Source organism: Euleptes europaea, chromosome 7, assembly GCF_029931775.1.
Source record: "Euleptes europaea isolate rEulEur1 chromosome 7, rEulEur1.hap1, whole genome shotgun sequence".
Lineage (NCBI taxonomy): Eukaryota > Metazoa > Chordata > Lepidosauria > Squamata > Sphaerodactylidae > Euleptes > Euleptes europaea.
Window position 1 is genome coordinate 44,810,478 of NC_079318.1, and position 18,853 is coordinate 44,829,330.

Here is an 18,853-nt window from a genome sequence, read left to right on the forward strand (position 1 = left end):
TCACCCCACCCCCCAGCTTCCCTCCAGAATCAAACGTTAGGAGGGGGAGGAATAGGAGGAAGAGAATATATTTGCCTTCTCTCGCACAAGCGGTGTAACCTCCCCACTCCTTCCCCCCCCCCATTCGATAGCAGCGGCAAACGAGGGAAAGAAAACTTTGGTGGAGGGAAAGGGGAGGGGTTAGTATACAAGAGATATTGGTATATTTGTATTAGCATTGATTTTATTTCATAGGATTACAGCTGTTTCTATTATTATGGGCATATTCAACACTACACTACCACTCCAAACCAAACACAGTAGTGTAGACAGACCAAAACAGAATCTGTAAGAGAGAGAAAAATCTGATTTTTGCTTTAACACACAGTTATCTCATTATATTTTTGCAAAAGTAGCACAGCAGCACACTCCTCCGTCTCCGGAGGAGCAAAATTAGCTCCTCAGGCGGCACATACGCACGCTTTCAGCCAGTCACTCTTGTTTGAATGTCAATCTGATTGTTGCCAGCAAATCCTTATTGATTAAAAAAAATGATGCATATTTTACTACAGTACACATAATTAAGAGTTAGTACATATGTATATAATAAAAGAACAAGCAGCATTGTGATGCGGTGGAAGATGGATTCCTGTTTAAGAGATCCTTTAATTTAAGAAGACTTGTGTTGTTCCCTTTTTCATACTAAATAATCTACATATTGGGGGTGTGATCTGAATATACAACATGGCACTGGGTAAAACCATACTGCCTGGATAAAGAATCCATCCTCACGATTGTTCTGAGATTTCTTCTTGTCATTAGAAGAACTGAAGCCATAATCCTCGTTTTTAAAGTATCTCTCCTATCTTCTGCCTTCTGTTGGAAGGTAAACCAGTGCACTCTACAAGCAAAACCCAGGATTTAACAGTCTACAAACACAAAGTTGGCATTTTATCTTTATGGCAGTATATTGCAGAGTCAACCTAACAGCCCTGAGCAGCTACTGAACAATGCTGTTCCTAGTCTGGTAATTTGCTAGAATGCTTGGTGGCTGAAGACTTCTATTCTGAGGATGTTCATTGTGGTCATTTTCCTACCTCCCCACCCCAATCCCAACTCAGTGCATATTTAATGTTGCTAATGCCATAAAATACATGGTGCTTGGATCCAGCAGAGAAGCACTTGGCATTGCAGAACATACCTCTGTGGAGAGCAGGCTGAGAAAACGATGGAAACTCATTATTGTTTAAACAAACCAGTGGCAAATACAACATGCAAATAGCATGAACAAGGTAACTCTCCAGCACCACCCCCATCTACTTCAGTGTGGTTTGCATTTTGAGACTAGATGAATGTGATTTTTCTTTTCCTTGGGATCCTATCATATGCCATGACTACGCTGGAACAAATAAAGAGTTTGGGGTTTTACTTTAAACTTAGGTTAGTGGTTTCATAGATTTTGCTATTTCATGCATACCACCAAACCATTCCAAGCCCGTCTAGCGCACAAATAAACAACAAAAATGGGACAGGAATTTTCACAGGTTCCCTCTAAAAATGATATCAGTGCTATTCATGCAGGGTGCAAGTTAAGTACCCTGAGAAACAGATAATTGTCTTTGACCCATCTAGCTGTGTTGAGTCTGCTAGTAGTTGGTTCTGTGTCTTATCTGCATTGGTGGATTGTCACATCCAAAGCTACCACATAGCTCTTTTATACTGTGGGGGAAATGGTTGGGGAGAGGGATGCACAACTTTCCTGTTAAGTATGACGTCCTAATCCTGTCTGTCAATTATGGTTTGTTACAGACGTAGAGTTTACTTTGTGTATTTTGTAATCATAAAGGATTTTTGCATTTCATAGCATCCAGTCAAGCACCCTAAGTTAGTTTCCAGCTCAGTGAGCTTTTCGGAAACTAGTGGGGCATAGGGATGCACCTAAGATCCACTGACAATAACTACTTCTGTACCATTCAGTACCAAAGGGTTCTTGCCCTGCTAGCCTCTGTTCTTCCTCCCTGCGATGCCTCTTATGTTTACACACTGTTACACACAATTGTAAGGCCAGCCTGATGTTTTCCTCCTGTCATTATTGTTTAAACATCATTTAAAGCCAGAGAGGATTTAAACCCTAAACAGCTAGCCTGTGTGATTATCCATCTCAAACACTGTGGTCTCGGATGCCCTCCAAAGTTACTTGGCAACTGATCAGTGCTCCAAGAAGGGAAAGGTAGCACCCAAACCTCTGGCCAAAACAGAGTTGATCATAGTAGAGGTGATTGGAAGGAAATACTGTCCTCACAATTGTATTTTATACCACGTTGGGCCATTTCACAGGTTGAAAGGACTACCTTTCGCAAAGATGACAGCGCTTCGGGATGTACTTGGGCACGTGCCATCGTCACTTGTTTGTTGCGAATACTTGTTTCTAGTTGCACCCAATGTGGATGCTTTAATATCTGTGAAATGGCTTGCTGGTGAAGTTGGGATTTGCTGCTATGTATTGTTCAAAGTTTCCATTCATATGTGACAGCAGTTGTCCAAGCACCTTTATAATCTCTCACTGAATCCTGATTAATTTGACTGTCTCCTTGTGTACCCAGTATCAGGCTATGCTTTGCCTAAATGAATAAATTTTCCTTGGGCTGGTTCAGGCACCTTATTCTTGAGGCCCATTAAATCAGATTTCAGTCCAAAAAGAATCTCAAATTGTACAGTTTTTGCCCAAGGCATCATTGTTTCCCTGGCTCACGCACAAACTATCCAAATAATTAATCTTCATTTTCAGACACATTCCTGGGGCATTGTCCATTTTTTATTCTCCTGACTCAGTCTTTCATTAGCTGGCTTCTTCTAAAGGTTGATTTTGTTTCTAGCCTGCTGTTTTTGTTTCTAGCCTGCATTTTTTAGAACAGCAGTCTTGGTTTTGAAAAAATTACAATGACATTTGTGTTAAACTCTCAGGTATTTGAAAGCAGCAGGATATCTTCATAGGATAAACATGAAATGCAATAATTATTCGGGGCATGAGATTCACCACAGATACACCTCTGTTCTGATATTTACAAACTTTGGTGATTGACTGGATTCAAGATGACAGTTTAGGGCCTTGAATGTGCAGAAACATTTGGTATTTTTTTCAGTTACGTTTTTTTTTAATAGTAGCACCTCAGTTTTGTTTTTTCCTAGCTTGTCAGAAAGTAATTGGGAATCCAAAACCGGACTTGTTGGGATTTATGTAGCCTTAGACAGTTTCACCACAGGTGTGAAAATTACCTCTCCATACATTGATGCCCTATCCAGGGACCTTGGGATGAACGTCATGGAGGAGTTTTTAACATCTGTTCAGGCCAACGCAATAAGGCATGCCACTCGGAGGCTAATAACGGCACCAGCCTGTCTCTCTCCGAAGTGTAATCTTTGGGATAGTGATAGAATATGGGTTTATAACCCCAAGCTGATTTAGGGGGCTTTCGATACACTAGATTTTCAAGACCATGTGCATTAAGGCAGTTCCATAACTTGTCATCTTGTCTGTTTCCTTCTGTATATATAAAAAGAGTCATCCACCATAAGAAATCGTCACGCTTACGAGGAAGCAGTCCACAACCAAAAACCAGTGTTGGTATTTCATGGCAATTATTCCTGCCTTTTTATGTATGACAGTTTCATATCATTTATTTTTTTTAAAGATATTTTTAGGGATTTTTTTTTTCATTGTAATATTGTTGTACAGTTTTGCATGGCCTAGATGTAATCACTTTTTTTTGTTTTTAGAGTATAAAAGCTGACAAGTGTGCGTGTGGGGGAAAGATACTGCTTTTTGCCTCTTCTCACTCTTCTCCTATTTTTGGTTTATGCCCTCAATGTTATAGAGGACATTTGTAAGAGACCCTCTGCTCCAGAACAATGATGTAGATTCTTTTGCACAGAAATATTTAAGGTGGCTCAGTCAATGCTGTAATAAATGACCAGTCACCAATATTTTATGTTGGTAACACTTAATATTAACCTACTTTGATGTATTGCAATAAAACAGGGAACTATTAGAAATAAAGATGGTTTGTCTTTTTTTGCCCCCTCTATTATTAATCTTTTGGGGAGGTGAGTGGGGGAACTGGTGGAGTAGTCATATAAACTCAGCTGTAGCAAACATCTTTTCTTTCTTCAGAAGAGCCTGTAGTTACATTTGCATAGTTAGTGGTCTTTCGTGACATCTGGTCAGCTCACACTCAACATGCTACCCCTGTTTTAGCCTGGGCTGGTCCCCCCTTCCTCGTGTGCAACTGTACTGCTGTAGTAGGGGCAAGATAAATGGTTCATTTACAAACTGCTTAGGCAGAGGTCAGACAGGATACGGGAGGTACCAGAAACAAATGAGACAAAAGATTTTTGTGTTGAGCCAAACAGGAGAAACTTAAAGGAAAGCTTTGAATACACAAGATGATGTGACCCATCCCAGAAAAACCAAGAGCTTTCACACACAGAAGCCCTCAGTGTGTACTTGTCCTGCTGGGAAATTTCATAGCTGTAATGGAGCAGTGCATCATCTTATTACCAAAAGGCTTCTAGAGTGTGGTAATTTTTAGTCAAGCGGATGAAACATCAGTTTGGTCATAGTAACAAGTCTAACTCTCTTCCCCTGAAGCAGTTGTGTTGCTAATATATTCAGCCCCTCACTCTTCTGCACCAAAGATGAACTTTGCATGGATATAGCTCCCAAAGCAATGTAGCAAAATAGCCTGTTCTAATGGTTTTTTTAGCCGATGATATAGGTTTAATGTTGCTTATCAAGTATTTGTATCTAGTACCTTCGATGTGAGAGCCAGCATGTAGTGGTTAAAAGCAGCAGCCTCTAATCTGGAGAACTGGGTTTGATTCCCCCTCTCCTCCATATGGAGCCTGCTGGGTGACCTTGGGCCAGTCAGTTCTCTCATAACTCTCTCAGCCCACACGGTGGCAGGCAATGGCAAAGGAACTCTGAATGTCTCTTTCCTTGAAAAACCTACGAGGTCACCATAAGGTAGCTGTGACTTGACGGCATGCACACACTCACACACACATTCAGTGTTCCTCTGCCCAAATTCTACAGGTAATAGATTACTATGCAGTAAGAGACTTGGCTTTGGGACCATGAGGGTGGTTTCACACTCCATACACTATCTCACCTGTTCTTGAATATTATTTGTCAACATGGAGCGTTAAGGCTGGTTTAGAAAATCTGTTGATATTTCAAGCTTATTTAGTGAGAACATAGAAATCAGTTGCAAAGTTAAGTTACAGTAGAACTATTCTCGCATGATATAAAATGCGGAGTGGATTATAGGGTTGTGAAATGCACATCAGTTCAATTGCCGGTGCAGAATCCAGATAGCATTCTAAGGGCTTGGTTCAATGATCTCCTTGTCAGCTTTTTATACTGTTAGTGCTTTAACCATCTTGACATTTCATCATTCCTGCAAACATCTAGATGGCTGCATTCTTTAATCTCAGGAATCGCCAAAAAAAAAAAAAAAAGTCCCTTAGAGTTCAGCATGCTGGAAACAATGTTAAATATCAGTGTTAAATATCAGAATTTTAAAGTCAAACGAGAAGTTATCTTTATCAAAGTAAAGGATCAATGTGTCCACTCGGTGATAAATATACAATTACACTCACAATGATGTATTAGAATGAACAGCAGGCAACATTTCCACATAGTTTTCTCCAAGGTTCAGCCACATTTCACCTCTGGTGACAGGGACCAATCTGTGCTTCTGCCATATGGTTTGAAAAATTAAGTACATCAATAGAGGTTTCAGCAATTTTCCCCATCAAACAAAACGACAAAAGTACAGCCCAGAGGGAAAAGCTGAGTTACCTTTGTTTCAGGTCAGATGAGCCAAAAGCCACTCCTACACTGAAAAACATGTTCCTGAGGAGCTATTTGAACAAAGTCACAGGTAAGTAAACTTCTTGTACCCCAGCTGTCTTGGCACTGAAAAACCAAGGTAAGTGGCAAGTGACTTCTTAAATGCAGCAAACCAACTACGTGGCAGCTTATAATGCAATTGTGTGTGGAGCTTTATGCAGTGGCTTGCCACATGATTTAGGCAGATTTTTAGCCTACACAAATAGAGGCCCTCTTTCAGGGGGTGACATGTCTGCTTACAGTACCTTCTATGTTATAAACTAGACCGACTATTCAAGTCAGTACTGAAGTAGCGGGTCCCTCAATCCAGTATCTCAAGCATCTCCTTGCAAAGCACACTTATAGCATGATATTCCAGTCATTGACCATGCTGATGGAGGTGGACCAGCTGGGCTATTGATGAGAGGTGGCATACAAAAACCAACTCTTCTTCCCTCCCCACGGATCACGTGAGAAACCTACCACCGACTTTATCTACCACTTAAGGAAGAATCAAACCAGCTTACAACCACCTTCCCCTCCCCACAACAAACACCCTGTGAGCTAGGTGGGGCTGAGAGAGCTCTAAGAGCTGTGACTAGCCCAAGGTCACCCAGCTGGCTCCATGTGTAGAAGTGGGGAAACCAACCCAGTTCACCAGATTAGAGTCCGCCGCTCATGTGGAGGAGTGAGGAATCAAACCTGGTTCTCCAGATTGGCGTCTACTGTTCCAAACCACTGCTCTTAACCACTACACCATGCTGGATCTCAATTATTTTATTTACCTTGGAAATGTGTTATTCATTTTACCACTGTCTCTTAAGAGGTTTTGTATTTACCACAGTGTTGTCTTGCTACTACAGCCAATTACTTTTATTGGTAGAATAGCTAGCAATAGTTACAAACATCTCCAGAAAATGAGCACCATCACAGCACGACCTAAGTTAAGTACATTTGTGTCCATTGATTTCAATGGGCATTTAACTACAGGATGGTAGTCAGTATGGGCTGTTTACCTCATACTACGTGACTTGGTCTCCCATACAAAGTGCGGAAAGGACAAAACCTATGTAAGAGGGTGTTAAATCATCATGCAGACAGCAACAAAGTAGTCAGACATCATTTGAGGAATAGAGTCAGATTAATTGAATAAGTAAACCACAGCCAAGCAGAAATCTGTACAAGCACTTCTTTATTGGAAATCAGTTGGAAGTTGTACAGTTACTACTGTTGTACAAAAAAAACCCTGCCAGCTTGCCTCCAACTGCTTAAAGTTGTGCATTCAGCTATTAAACATGTATTATACTTTTCAATGAAACCTTGAAACACCTTAAATGATGCTATGAGGAGCCCATAAGATACATCCCTCCATCCTATCAAAAACTGCATTATAAAGATGCAGGTATGGAAAAAGTGTAGCTTCAATGCTGAGTTTTTACAAACACCACAGTTCAAGTTTTTGTTTCTCTAATTCTCCATCACATTCCCTCTGTTTATACGTTCAGCACAAAATCAGGCCACTGAATCTCACCCTCAGGTGTTCCTACTGTCCCACTTGCGTTATTCAGGCTGTTCAAAATCTTCACTTTCCTTGCCACCGCTCTGAAAACTAAAGGCATAAAATTTGCCTATGTACACAATCATACACTGCTCCATCTGAAAGATCCCACACATTAGACTCCCAAACATCATAAAAATAGGGTTTTCTTTGAGTTAATGCTGGCAGACTATATTTTAATGTGAAACCACTGGCATTCCCCCTTAGCAGAAAAAAAAGTAAAGAAAACCCCCACAAACATTCAGAGAACTGAAAATGGATTTCACTGCCAACTGTTGGTTCTTTCCTCCACTCCACATCTTAAAAATCCCCTTGATAAACGCAGCTATCAGTATTAAATAAGACAGTGGATACCAATAAGTGAGAAACACAGCTGCCTACCCTTCCCCACAGTCCCTACACTAAATAGACTACAATTTTCTGTAAAGCAGAGGCTGCACAGATAACCTGGTAAGAATATAAAGTGTAGGAGATATGCCCAACAAAAGGACAGCATTGTCTCTTAAATCAGGAGTTCTGCTTCCCAAAGGCAGGCTGTTGCACTGTTAAGGAGATTTCTGAAGGTACGACAGACAAGAATTGCACTGTGGATGATTGGCCATTAAAAAACAAGTTGACAGCTGGAAGTTATTCTGTGTTACTGTTCCTTTCAGGCTCTTCTACTCCAATAATTACTGTAGGCCTGCTGAAACATGTCCTTGCATGGAATTTTGGCTTTCAGTTTGGAACATATGAGAAAGGAACCACCCATTTTCCGGTGGAGAGAGTAGGTCTCTTCCGGTGGAGGGATCAACCTGTGCTTCAGCATGACTGGGATTAAGCCATGAATCTTCTCAGTTGTGCTCTGCAAGCCAAAGTCAAAAGGTTCGCTGGAAGCAAAAGCTTCTCCCAGGATGAGGACAGCATCCAAATGGGCATCTTCCATGGCCTGAGTGAAAGGAAGACAAGAAGGGTGAGAATGATCAGCTGGTCTTACTGAAAAGAAAGTGATGTTATGAACCAGACAAGCAATGTTCATGAACAGCAACAGCCAATCAGCAGCATTTAACAATTCGCAACTACAGACTTTTTCCACCTTGTTTTATGTTCCCTGCATGCTCTAGAGCAGGGGTGGGTGGACTTGTGACATCTACACAGCCACATGGGGGCTCATCTGCAGAAACTTATATCTACTGATTGGGCCCACATGGGAAGAAGAGATATTTTTCTTTGAACTTGGGGGGACCCCCCCCCCAGTGTTGCATAATAATCTTAATCTAATAAAAAGTTGTGAGGGTTAAAAATCCCAAAACACAAGAGCTACAGCAGCAGGGGACAGGAAGAGGATGGGGGAAAGCAGCGATGAAAATACTGCTACTGAGAAATCCTCCTCCCACAAATACACACACCTGCAGCTCTGTTTCTCCCCACAGTCTGGCTGATTAGCCAGCAGGAAAGTTTTAAAACGGCAGCTGAGCCAGTGGCTACAGAGGCTGGTGTGAGAAGCAACCATCTCCCCCACTCTGTAGCTGCTCTGAAGTCGCCGGCTCAGCTGTCCCTTTTAAAACTTTCTTGTCGGCTTCCAACCGGCTTCCAACCGGCAGAGAGAAGCAGGCCTGGAAGTGGGGGGCAGAGAGGATTCTTCGCTCCCACTTGCCCATCTCCAGCATGGATTTTCCCCTCAGTCTGGACCATCAGAAACCAGGGGAAAGTTTGAAAAGGACAGCTGACTAGGCTATTACAGAGCCTTGTGAGTTGGGGAGAAGGCTTCTTCTCACCCCAGCCTCTGTAGGAGCCAGCTCAGCTGTCCCTTTAAAAACTTTCCCGTTAACTTCTCACCGGCCAGACTGTGAAGAGAAGCAGCGCTGAAGGCGGGGAGGATTCGTCAGGAGAAGAAATAGCGAGGGAGTAGGTTGACAGAGAAGAGGAGGGGCAGACTGACAGAGAAAGGAAGAAAGGGGGAGAAAGAGATGAGGGTAGGTTGACAGATAAGGGGAAGGGGGGAAATGGGGGTAGAAAGAGGGAAGGAAATAGAAAGGAAAGAAGAGGGAAAGAAGCTAAGGGGGTGGGAGATTCACCCTCTCCGCAAGTTTCTTGTGGATTCCCACTTGTATACTCCAAACAAACCAAAGGCGTATAGTCCATTAGTCAGAGCCATTCACAAAACAGTGATGGGAGGAGGAGTCACAAAATGACAATTCATAACACCGCCCAACACTTGTACCACGCGGCCCTTTCAAATTCTGCCCAGCACCAGCACTTCGCAATCACAAGCATCTTGGACCTGTCCCTGAGCCTTCACCAAGGGAGAGAACCCCCATGAGACCACTACGGGAGGGGAGATTAGATACGACCGGAGAGCTTCTGTGGTGGAGTGGTCAGTGTTTGACTAAGATCTGTGAGACCCAGGTTCAAAGCCCCATTCTGCCATGAAACGTCTTGGATGTCCTTGGGCTAGCCACACTCTCGCAGCCTAATCTACGTCACTGGTGTGTGGAACAGATACAGATAGGGTAAGGAGAACCGTATGTGCTGCCCCTGCGGTCCTTGGAGGAATAACAATGAACTTAACTGCATTGTAGTTAGAGAGGCTTCTTAGTAAGCAGTGACCACTGGACCATGACACAGCGCTGACTACCATTCCCATATTGGAAGAGTTGGCTTTTGTGCCTATTACAAATATAAAGGGAACTGCTGAATATTTTAATTGGAATACTAACTGGTAATCTTTAAAATCACTCTTGGAGAAAGCTACCTTGCCATTAAGATAATAATAAAATTAAAGAAAGCTAGACATAAAGCTTAGGAACTACACAAAAAGCAACTTTCATCGTAATTTTGGAGAGCAAATCATTCCCACCCTTTCTTCAAAAGTGGGTATCTACAGTATTTTCATTCTTTGCTGACCCGAAAAAGATAACTTAGTCACATCAGCAAATAAGCAGGGAGTGAACTGTTCAATTCTTATGTACCTTTATTTCATAACCAGTCAGGAATTTCATTTCTATCGACTTCTTCAACACTCTTTCTCTGTCCATATCAGCAGCTGCCTTGATTAACTACGGGAAGAAAATCAAGAAAAGAATTCAAAAGCAGGAAAAGATGTAGGAGACTCTCCAATTAAGCACCTTCCACATCATCAAAAGTGAGCTGGCTCTTTGTTGAGCCAAGCATTTCCACCCCTCGAATGCTGGCAGCTTCGAAAGGCTTTAAATTTCAACCGTTATCACTTAAGAGCAGACATGATGCCTAGATGAAAGGAATCACATTGTCAGATACACAAGAACCAAAATAGAGGCAAGGGGCCAACACATGAAAAACTCACTGGCTTAAGGGTATTTTGCAATGGATTGGAGCAGAAGAGGATAGAACTCAACAGGACTGAGCACACAATGGTCAGACACTGCTTCCTCAAAGTAGAGTTTGAATACAGGAAAACAACAGCGAGTTTGCTGCAGCCTACTTATGCTGACATAGAAAACGTAATGTTAGTGGAAGTATTTTTAAGAACAGCAAGAAGCTGTTACACAAGGAAACCCCCCTTGTCTCTAATGAGCAATTTCTTTCTTTAATGTCAGCATCAGCATGTTGGTCTAAATGTATGCTTGTGAACCCAGGCACCTGGAGAGGGCAGTTAATGCATTTTCAAAGTAGGATGTGGTATGCACAAGAATCATGTCCAGTGCTACTGCTTGAACAATGATTCCTGCGATAACTGAACACTTCAAGTTCTCTCTCAGTGTGCAGCAAACAGCCAAACCAGTGTACAATTGCATGAGAAAGAAGGAAGAGTTAAAATATGCATAGGGGAGTCAAGCTGTGTGTTTTCCAACACATCATAGGCTTCTGAACCAGTGACATAAGCCCACCTGAGCAAACGGCCAAGGGCTCTCACCTCAATGTAGACATCTGTGAACTCCTGATCAAAACCTCTGGTTGCTCCAAAATCCAGAAGCGCCACCTGGGTAAGGAGACATACAAACATGCCTACTCCACAAAACAAACCATTGTACAGAAAACAATGTCTGGTAGAAAAGCCAAAAGGTTTGATCCTCTTTCTCCATCTGTCTCTCAGTGGACTTATTGAAAATCTAAACATTTACATTCTGCAGATGTTTATATACAACCATGCCACTGGAAAGAGACCAAATATTGGAGAATTTCTGAACTTGATCCCCAGTATTAACAAAACCAAGAACAAAAGTTGTTTTCAGAAAACGAGCCTGACTTGGAAGGGGCACGGAGAACAAAATGAGAATTTACAAAGAAGCAACAAAACAGAACAAATCTAAAATATTTCAATGGACAATATTTGAACATGTCAGGGACACGAATGCAGTTAACACTCCTGGGTCCTGCTGCGCAAAGCTGCCAACATGGCCAGACTAAGGTGCGGGATACTCCCTCTGGAATTGTTGTCTCAGGCTGCTCATTTAAAAGGTCTCCCAAGCACTTGCCTGGCAGCTTCTTTCAGCTAAAGAGGCCTCAAAAGAAGACAGAAGACCCTATTGAAGCCAATTATCTATTTCTGTGTTGGTGGTGGAAAGTGCCATCAAATCACAGCCAACTTATGGTGACCCTGTGGGGTTTTCATGACAGGAGATGTTCAGAGGTGGTTTGCCACTGCCTATCTCTGCAATGGCAAACCACCTCTGAACATTTCCTGCTTAGCTTTCAAGACCTGATGAGATCAGGCTAGCCTGGGCCAACCAAGTCAGGGCATCTACTTCTGCACTTCGGACATCACTGAAGATGATATAAGTGCAGTAGTTTACTGCTCTCTTACTTTAGCATTGGGTGCATTCAGAGGCAGACTGGCCACTAAGACCCCTGGGGAAAGTCCTGGTGAGGTGTCTTCAGACTCACCCTACTCTAAAATCTTTAATCATTGGCCTAAAGGTGCAAAAGAGCAAGTCGGCATCTACCAGAGCTTACCTTGTGCAATTCTGGGTCATAGAAGAAGTTAGACCAGTTTGGATCAGTCTGCATATATCTGAATTCAAAAAGCTCTCGCAGGCACAAATGTAGTATGTTGTGGCAGATCTGGAAGTGTTGCAATAGAAGGAGGCATTTAAAAAAAAATCAAGAAGTTGCAATAATCAACTGTTGGTACCTTCCTTACACTTCCTTCCATTTAATACTTTAGGCATGTAGAACAGACTGCCAGGCATATTTCACGGGGCCTTCAAGGATACCCGTGAAGAGATTTCTTGCACAGAGTTTCTTCTGACTTCAAGCCAATCATGAGAATTTTGCTTTGGGAGCTGCTGCAGATTCTTAAATCAATCATACCAAGTGTGCCAGGTGACTGATCACCACAAAAATTCCTCAGTGCAGTTGTTGCTATAGATAACTCTTTCACTGCCCGGGGTGGGTGGAGGGGAATAATTCTGATTCTAAGAATCAGGGACAGGTGCCTTGACTGCTCTCTACTTTCCTTTGGAAAGTTGTGGCTTAATCAGGAGCCCAGATTAGAGTCCACGTTACCTGAGAGAAAGGCAGGAGGAGAGAACAAGTTATGTGAACATTTAACTCAGCTAAGAGGCTTTCCATCTATAGTTTTCAGGCCCACGCTAGATTTTTATTGTGTACTCTCAAAAAAAGGCTGTCTAAATACGATAAACAAGGGTTTCAAAATATGTGCAGTATACAGATACAGACAACAGAGCTGGGACAGGCTACTTCTGTATGCCAAGCGTGTAACTGATTTGTGTACTGTGTGAAACAACATAAGATGCCAACATAGCGTAGCATCCTTGGGAGGCATGGGGGAGATTGGAAGTCTGGGAGCCATATGTTTCATTTGTGGAAGCATGCTTCTGCTACCTTCTGTAGCTACTTCACATTTGGTCAAGGCCACAGGCTTTACCACTACGACAGAATCCATGCATCATTGGATTGGGGGTGTGGGGGTGAGGAAGAGGTAGTTAGAGGAAGGTGAGGTACTTGTGAATTGTGAGGGGGGAGGTAGTTGTGAATCTCCTGCATTGTGCAGGGGGTTGGACTAGATGACCCTAGAGATCCCTTCCAACTCTACGATTCTACAATACTGCATTTTTAGTCACTCCCATCCATATAGGTAAACCCAGGAGATGAACAGTTATGACAGTAAAATGTCCAGTGATGTGTGGATCGACACCAAGACTGCGAACGTCTAATTGATCTGTCAATGTTTTAACTTCAATATTAGCCATAGTGGTTGGTAGAAGAAAAAACCCCCAGCTTACTTAGGTGACGCAGCAAGAAAACTTAGATCTCTGCCGTATCACCAGAAGTTCTCTTTAGACAGCACACAGTGCACTATTCCTCAGTGACGTGTCAACAGGTGTTAAACCCGTCGGAGGCCATAAAGATGCCTGTGTTAAAATACCAGGGCAGTTCCATCTGCCAACGCAGCAGCAGCTAGGACAGCCTGTCCTCCAGTTAACTCTCCAGCCTCTACTATATTCAGGTCCAATGCCCTTTTGTCCACGCTTCCCGTCTTTTATGCCTCTTGTTTACTGAGAGGTACTTTTCCAACAACATTTGGCCACTAGAGCTGGCCCAAGCTCCGGAACCTATATTTGGTTACTTATGCAATGCGAAAGTGATATATTTCCCCCTTTCTTGGGAGGTGAGACCAGAAGGCGATCTCTTTGCCAAGCGGGTCACCTACGCACAAGGTCACGTTCACCCAATGAAACAGCTTTCAGAAATGGAGAAACAAAGGAAGCACGCTGGCCTAGTAGCACAGAATGGGGCTTTGGGAGCACAGAGAATCCCACTATTGTTCCCTATATGCAGGTTCAAGGAGACCTGGGCCTGACCAGTAGCTGAATAGGAAACTACCTGATCACCACATATAAACTACTTTGGAACTATCGGAAATAAGCGCAAGAAACAAGACTAGACAAGCTAAGGAAGATGGCATTCTGAAGCAACACATCTGATTTTTATATCAGCACACATTTTCAGAGAGCTTGCTACAGAGCTAGCCATGCCAGGTTAATAAATAGTTACATACTTGGTCACCTGTTTAAAAAACTGCCTTCTGTCAACCAGGCAGGAAAGCTTCACAAAAACTTTATTTCTTGTCCAGCACAAATGGCTGATATCAGTACAGGCAGGACACTAGCCTTTACTGCCACCACCAGCAGACATGTTTCTAAGGCTTAGCGTGGACCCAGCCAACATTTCAGGTCACATGAAACCTCATCCATATGTCTACTGAGATGCCTCCCTAAAGGGGGCACCTGGAAGACTGGACCAACAGGTGGGCAGGGCACTTAACATCCATCAGCACATTCCTCCCTTGCAATTGATTTTCCCTCAAGCAACCTGTGTTTTCTACACAGGAGACAGTGTTGTGTGGTTTCCCCCACTGCTGCCAGCAGTGCAGTGGCAACAGGGCTCCCACGTGGTATGTTTCCTCACATTTTCCCTGCCCCAGCCCCCTAGCAACGACCACCCTCATTGCTGCATATTTTCATGCTACTGGGACTTTCAGGTTGGTTTTTTTTTAAAAAATTGAATATTACTGTAATATTATAACAATATGCATCAGGGTTTCTGAATTCTCATCCTTCATTTAAAACAGAAGTTTCTAGCCCCTTTCACTGCACAGATATAAGGGGAAAGGCATATCTTTGCAACAAAAAGGGATAGAGACTTAAAAAATAAAATACAGGAGATCGGAGATCCGACACACAAATGTTATAACATGTCAGAACAATATTCAACTGCCTATAAAAACAAAAGAAAAAAACCTCCTTACACACACAGAAAGGCATGGCCACTTCAGGATCAGAAAATGGGGAAAGCTGCAGTGTGGATGGGGATCAGGAAAGTCCTAACTTTCCATCCTCATAGCAGCCAGTCATCTTACCTAAAGTTTTGAAGCAAAGCAGGTTTGAGAAAGATCACAAAGAAACCAGAGAAAACCTGGATGGTACACAAATGTACCATGATGCTGTGAGGAAGCAGGGAAAACTCCACTTCTCCCAAGCATCAAAACTGAGACAAACAACTCATGGAGAAAAGACCCTCCGTTTCCAGCCGCTCAAAATAGTATAACAAGGAGCGGTGGGAAAGATATGAGCGCCCCCTCAGCAATTCTCCCTTGCAAACGCACCTGCAGTTGTACTAGCACAGTGTTACAAAGGAAATTGCAGTCCAAATGTTATGTCTCTATGGGGGAAAGATAAGTGCTTTCTTGAAGTTTCTGAATCATAGCTGTACACAGGCACAAAGCCTAGTGTGAATTCACAGGTGACCACTCAAGGAACAGGTACAGGTAAGCAACCTGTTTTTCCAGCCTCTTGGTTCCTTATAACATTTAGCTTAGACCCAAGCTGCCCAATTCCAGTCTCCTGACAAAACGCCATAAGACACACAGCAGCATTCTGCTGTACTGTGAACCTATTTTCATCTCCACCTACACGATGAAACGGCACCGTACCTCATTCCGGATCTCCTGGCTTAATCCTTCAGCTTGATCCAGCGGAAACCCAGACACCAGCTCAGTTGTCAGGACATGCTGGCTGCAGAGCTCATCCACCACAGTGGGGACATAGAAGAATGGGTGGTCCTTAAGCAGCTCCCTGGAGGACAGTAAATAAAGAGTCAAGAGCCCAAGAGCCTCTATGTCAGGGGAGTGCCAACGAACACCTTTTCTGGCATCCGCCAGGTGTTTTTAGGAAGTGGGTGGGGCCAGGTAGGGCTTTTGTCCAGCAAGGCTTCTGACTGACTATTGGATATTTGATCAGCTATATAGAGTTTTTAGAATGTTGCTTCAGTAGCAGCTGCCACCACAACATCACAATCTATACTGTGTTACTGAAGTTAAGCTTTGGCGATCATTTTGTGTCTGGCTCTGCCTCCAGCAGCAGCCATGTTGTGGCAGCCATTTGGTTGCTGCCGCCAACCATGCTATGCCAAAATTCCAAATGTACCCCCAGGCTCAAGAAGGTTGGGGAGCTTTGTTCTGTGTGGTCAGGGATTTCTGCAAAGGAGGAACAGCAGATATCAATCCACTGGGCTTCTTAATTCTGCACGAAAGACAATTAATAATCATAATTGTATGCCATCGAGTCACGACCAACTCATGGCTTGCCCTAATACCCTACATATCCAAGCCTTTGGAATGATTCCAACATTAATGCCCTCCCACTGCGCTTCATCAACACTACATATTAAAATGAGGGGAATGTGGGAGAAGATAGTATAGGGTAAACATACTTGAATTTCTTTGCGCAGGCAGCTTCTCTCTTGTAGTCACATTCCAGGGCCAGTTCTCTGCTCAGAACTTCAATCAGATGTTCAGGAAAGAGACCTAGAGGCAATATTGCAAAAGGAAGAAACAGCTGAAAAGTTGACAGGGTTGGTTTCAGTAAGAACCTGAGGGCTCGCTGGAAAAATTAAGTTCTAAGTTGAAGTGCAATACACACATCTTTAACCTGCCATAGCTGCTAATCTCTGCCCTAAAGCCAAGAGGCAGAGCTGGGGTTCTTCGGAAGTTCATGCACCCTTATCTTCAGCTACGATCCCTCATCCAGAATAAAAATTACTAATAATGCACTAATGACCATCCAGCAATGGCAGAGCAGTAGCAAAACTCCCTCACTACGGTGTGCAGAAGACACAAACCACTTTGGGGGCAATTCTGTTCTCTCACCAGTCAGATCTCCCCCACAGTGAAGAGTCTGGAGCAACTTCACTAATGTGCACAGCTGGCACACAAACACACAAAATCACACCACCCAACTAAGACAACAATATGGCCAGTGTTGCTGCTTTTCTCCTACGGCCATCCCCCTCCCTTCTTACAGTTTCTAATGACTTTACCTTCTGGGAGAACGTTGCTCATACTAAGGACAGTCATCAGATTGCTGACATCGCTATTGATGCTCTGGGCCACACCAGGATACTGCAAGAATGAAAAGTGGTCACAACAAGAGAGTGATTAATCCGAACCCAATCTCTAAACATACTCCTGCTCACTCAAAGGGTCAGCCACCTTAAGTCCCCACGTTCCTTAATACTAATTTTTGAAGTGTTTCTATGAAGTGTTTCTTTTTGCCCAATTCAGGGTCTCCCAAAGCAATGAACATTACAGTACAAGATTAAAACATTTCAGATTTTTAAAGCATTTAAAATACAGAAATATACATTATTTAAAACAAAACAATATAAACACATAACATAAAACACAAAATAAAAAATACAGGGAGGAGGGACTAATATGAGTCAGTGAGGGAATGCCAAATAAAATAAAATACAGTTTGTGCGTCTCAGAAGCTCCAAGCTGATACACTTGAAACACAACCTGAGAAATCAACAACTCAGGACACCTGTACCGAGGACGGGGGGGTGGGAGCTTTCACAGATTAACATCTATGCTCTGGATAACAGACTGGCATGAACAGCTGCAACAATAGTAATTTTCCAGCACTTTTAACCTGGCCTGGATTCACAACAGCAATGCCCCAGCAACCTAGTCAAGGCCCCAAGTGTTCAGGCCTTTCCTCCAAGGGGCTCATGGCGTTCATGCGTTGTTCTCCCATCTACATTGCATCCTGCGCTAGCAAAGTCTGGCTGAAAAAGTGTGACTGGCCCAAAAACATCCAGTGAGTTTCAAGGCAGAATCCAAGTCTCCCAGATGTCAGTTGAACACACAATTACACCACGCTGGCTCCCTTCATACAGTACTTCCAAATCCCGCCCTAAGAAATTCAAAGATGATAAATACTACCAACTCAAAAGAACCACTAAGAAGTATGGCTAATAGCAGCACCATTAGCTACAGATTGGGGACTTCCTCCCACAAATTATTCCTGATGGTAGAAAGTGCCGTTGAGCCACAGCTAACTTACGGCAACCCCACAGGGTTGATCAGAGGTGGGTTGCCATTGCCTGCCTGTGCGTAGCAACCCTGGACTATCTCAGTGGTCTCCCAAGTACTAACCAAGGCTGACCCTACTTGGCTTCTGAGATCTGATTAGCCTGGGCCATCCAGATCAGGGCACAAATTATTCCTACAACTGCATAAACATTAGCACGTGCACTCTTTTCTGGATTAATAGGAGAAACAGAGCTTCCATGTTCTGAGCTGCTATTAAACATATAAGCAGGAAATCTGTGAGGAACTCATGGGGAAATCGCCACCCACTCCTGCTGGCCCCCGCTTTCTCACACTGCTTCACTGCCAAGCATGTCTCACTTCATATACACACTCCTCACTTTAAGAAGTCAACTGCTGTGCTATTTCAAGCATGTGTGCATGCTGACTTTCACACTTTTTAAACAAATTAAAAACTCAATGAAAAAGGATTGGGCTCAGTGGGATCTTGCCAATTAAACTTGAATGGAGAAGGAAAAAATCAAACACACAGTCAAAGTACTTCGGTCTATATGACCCCAAAGATGATGAAACAGCAGTTCCCACAACTGCTTTGGTGCTGACACGGCAG

At 43.1% G+C, this 18,853-nt stretch overlaps 1 protein-coding gene across 2 annotated transcripts in view; it reads right to left on the reverse strand.

The window, feature by feature from the left end:
- Positions 1–7,779: 7,779 nt before the first annotated feature.
- Positions 7,780–18,853, reverse strand: part of COQ8A (coenzyme Q8A) — a 39,904-nt gene continuing 28,830 nt past the window's right edge. The window contains exons 8-14 of one of the 2 annotated variants that reach the window (XM_056853113.1): positions 17,229–17,310; positions 16,623–16,716; positions 15,844–15,985; positions 12,342–12,449; positions 11,302–11,367; positions 10,379–10,465; positions 7,780–8,355 (exon numbers count right to left, since the gene is read on the reverse strand). In XM_056853113.1, the coding sequence (XP_056709091.1) occupies positions 8,077–8,355; positions 10,379–10,465; positions 11,302–11,367; positions 12,342–12,449; positions 15,844–15,985; positions 16,623–16,716; positions 17,229–17,310 (858 nt within the window). In that variant the 3' untranslated portion in view covers positions 7,780–8,076. Of the gene's footprint in view, positions 8,356–10,378; positions 10,466–11,301; positions 11,368–12,341; positions 12,450–15,843; positions 15,986–16,618; positions 16,717–17,228; positions 17,311–18,853 lie in introns of both variants that reach the window. The other variant, XM_056853114.1, reaches the window with a different exon arrangement.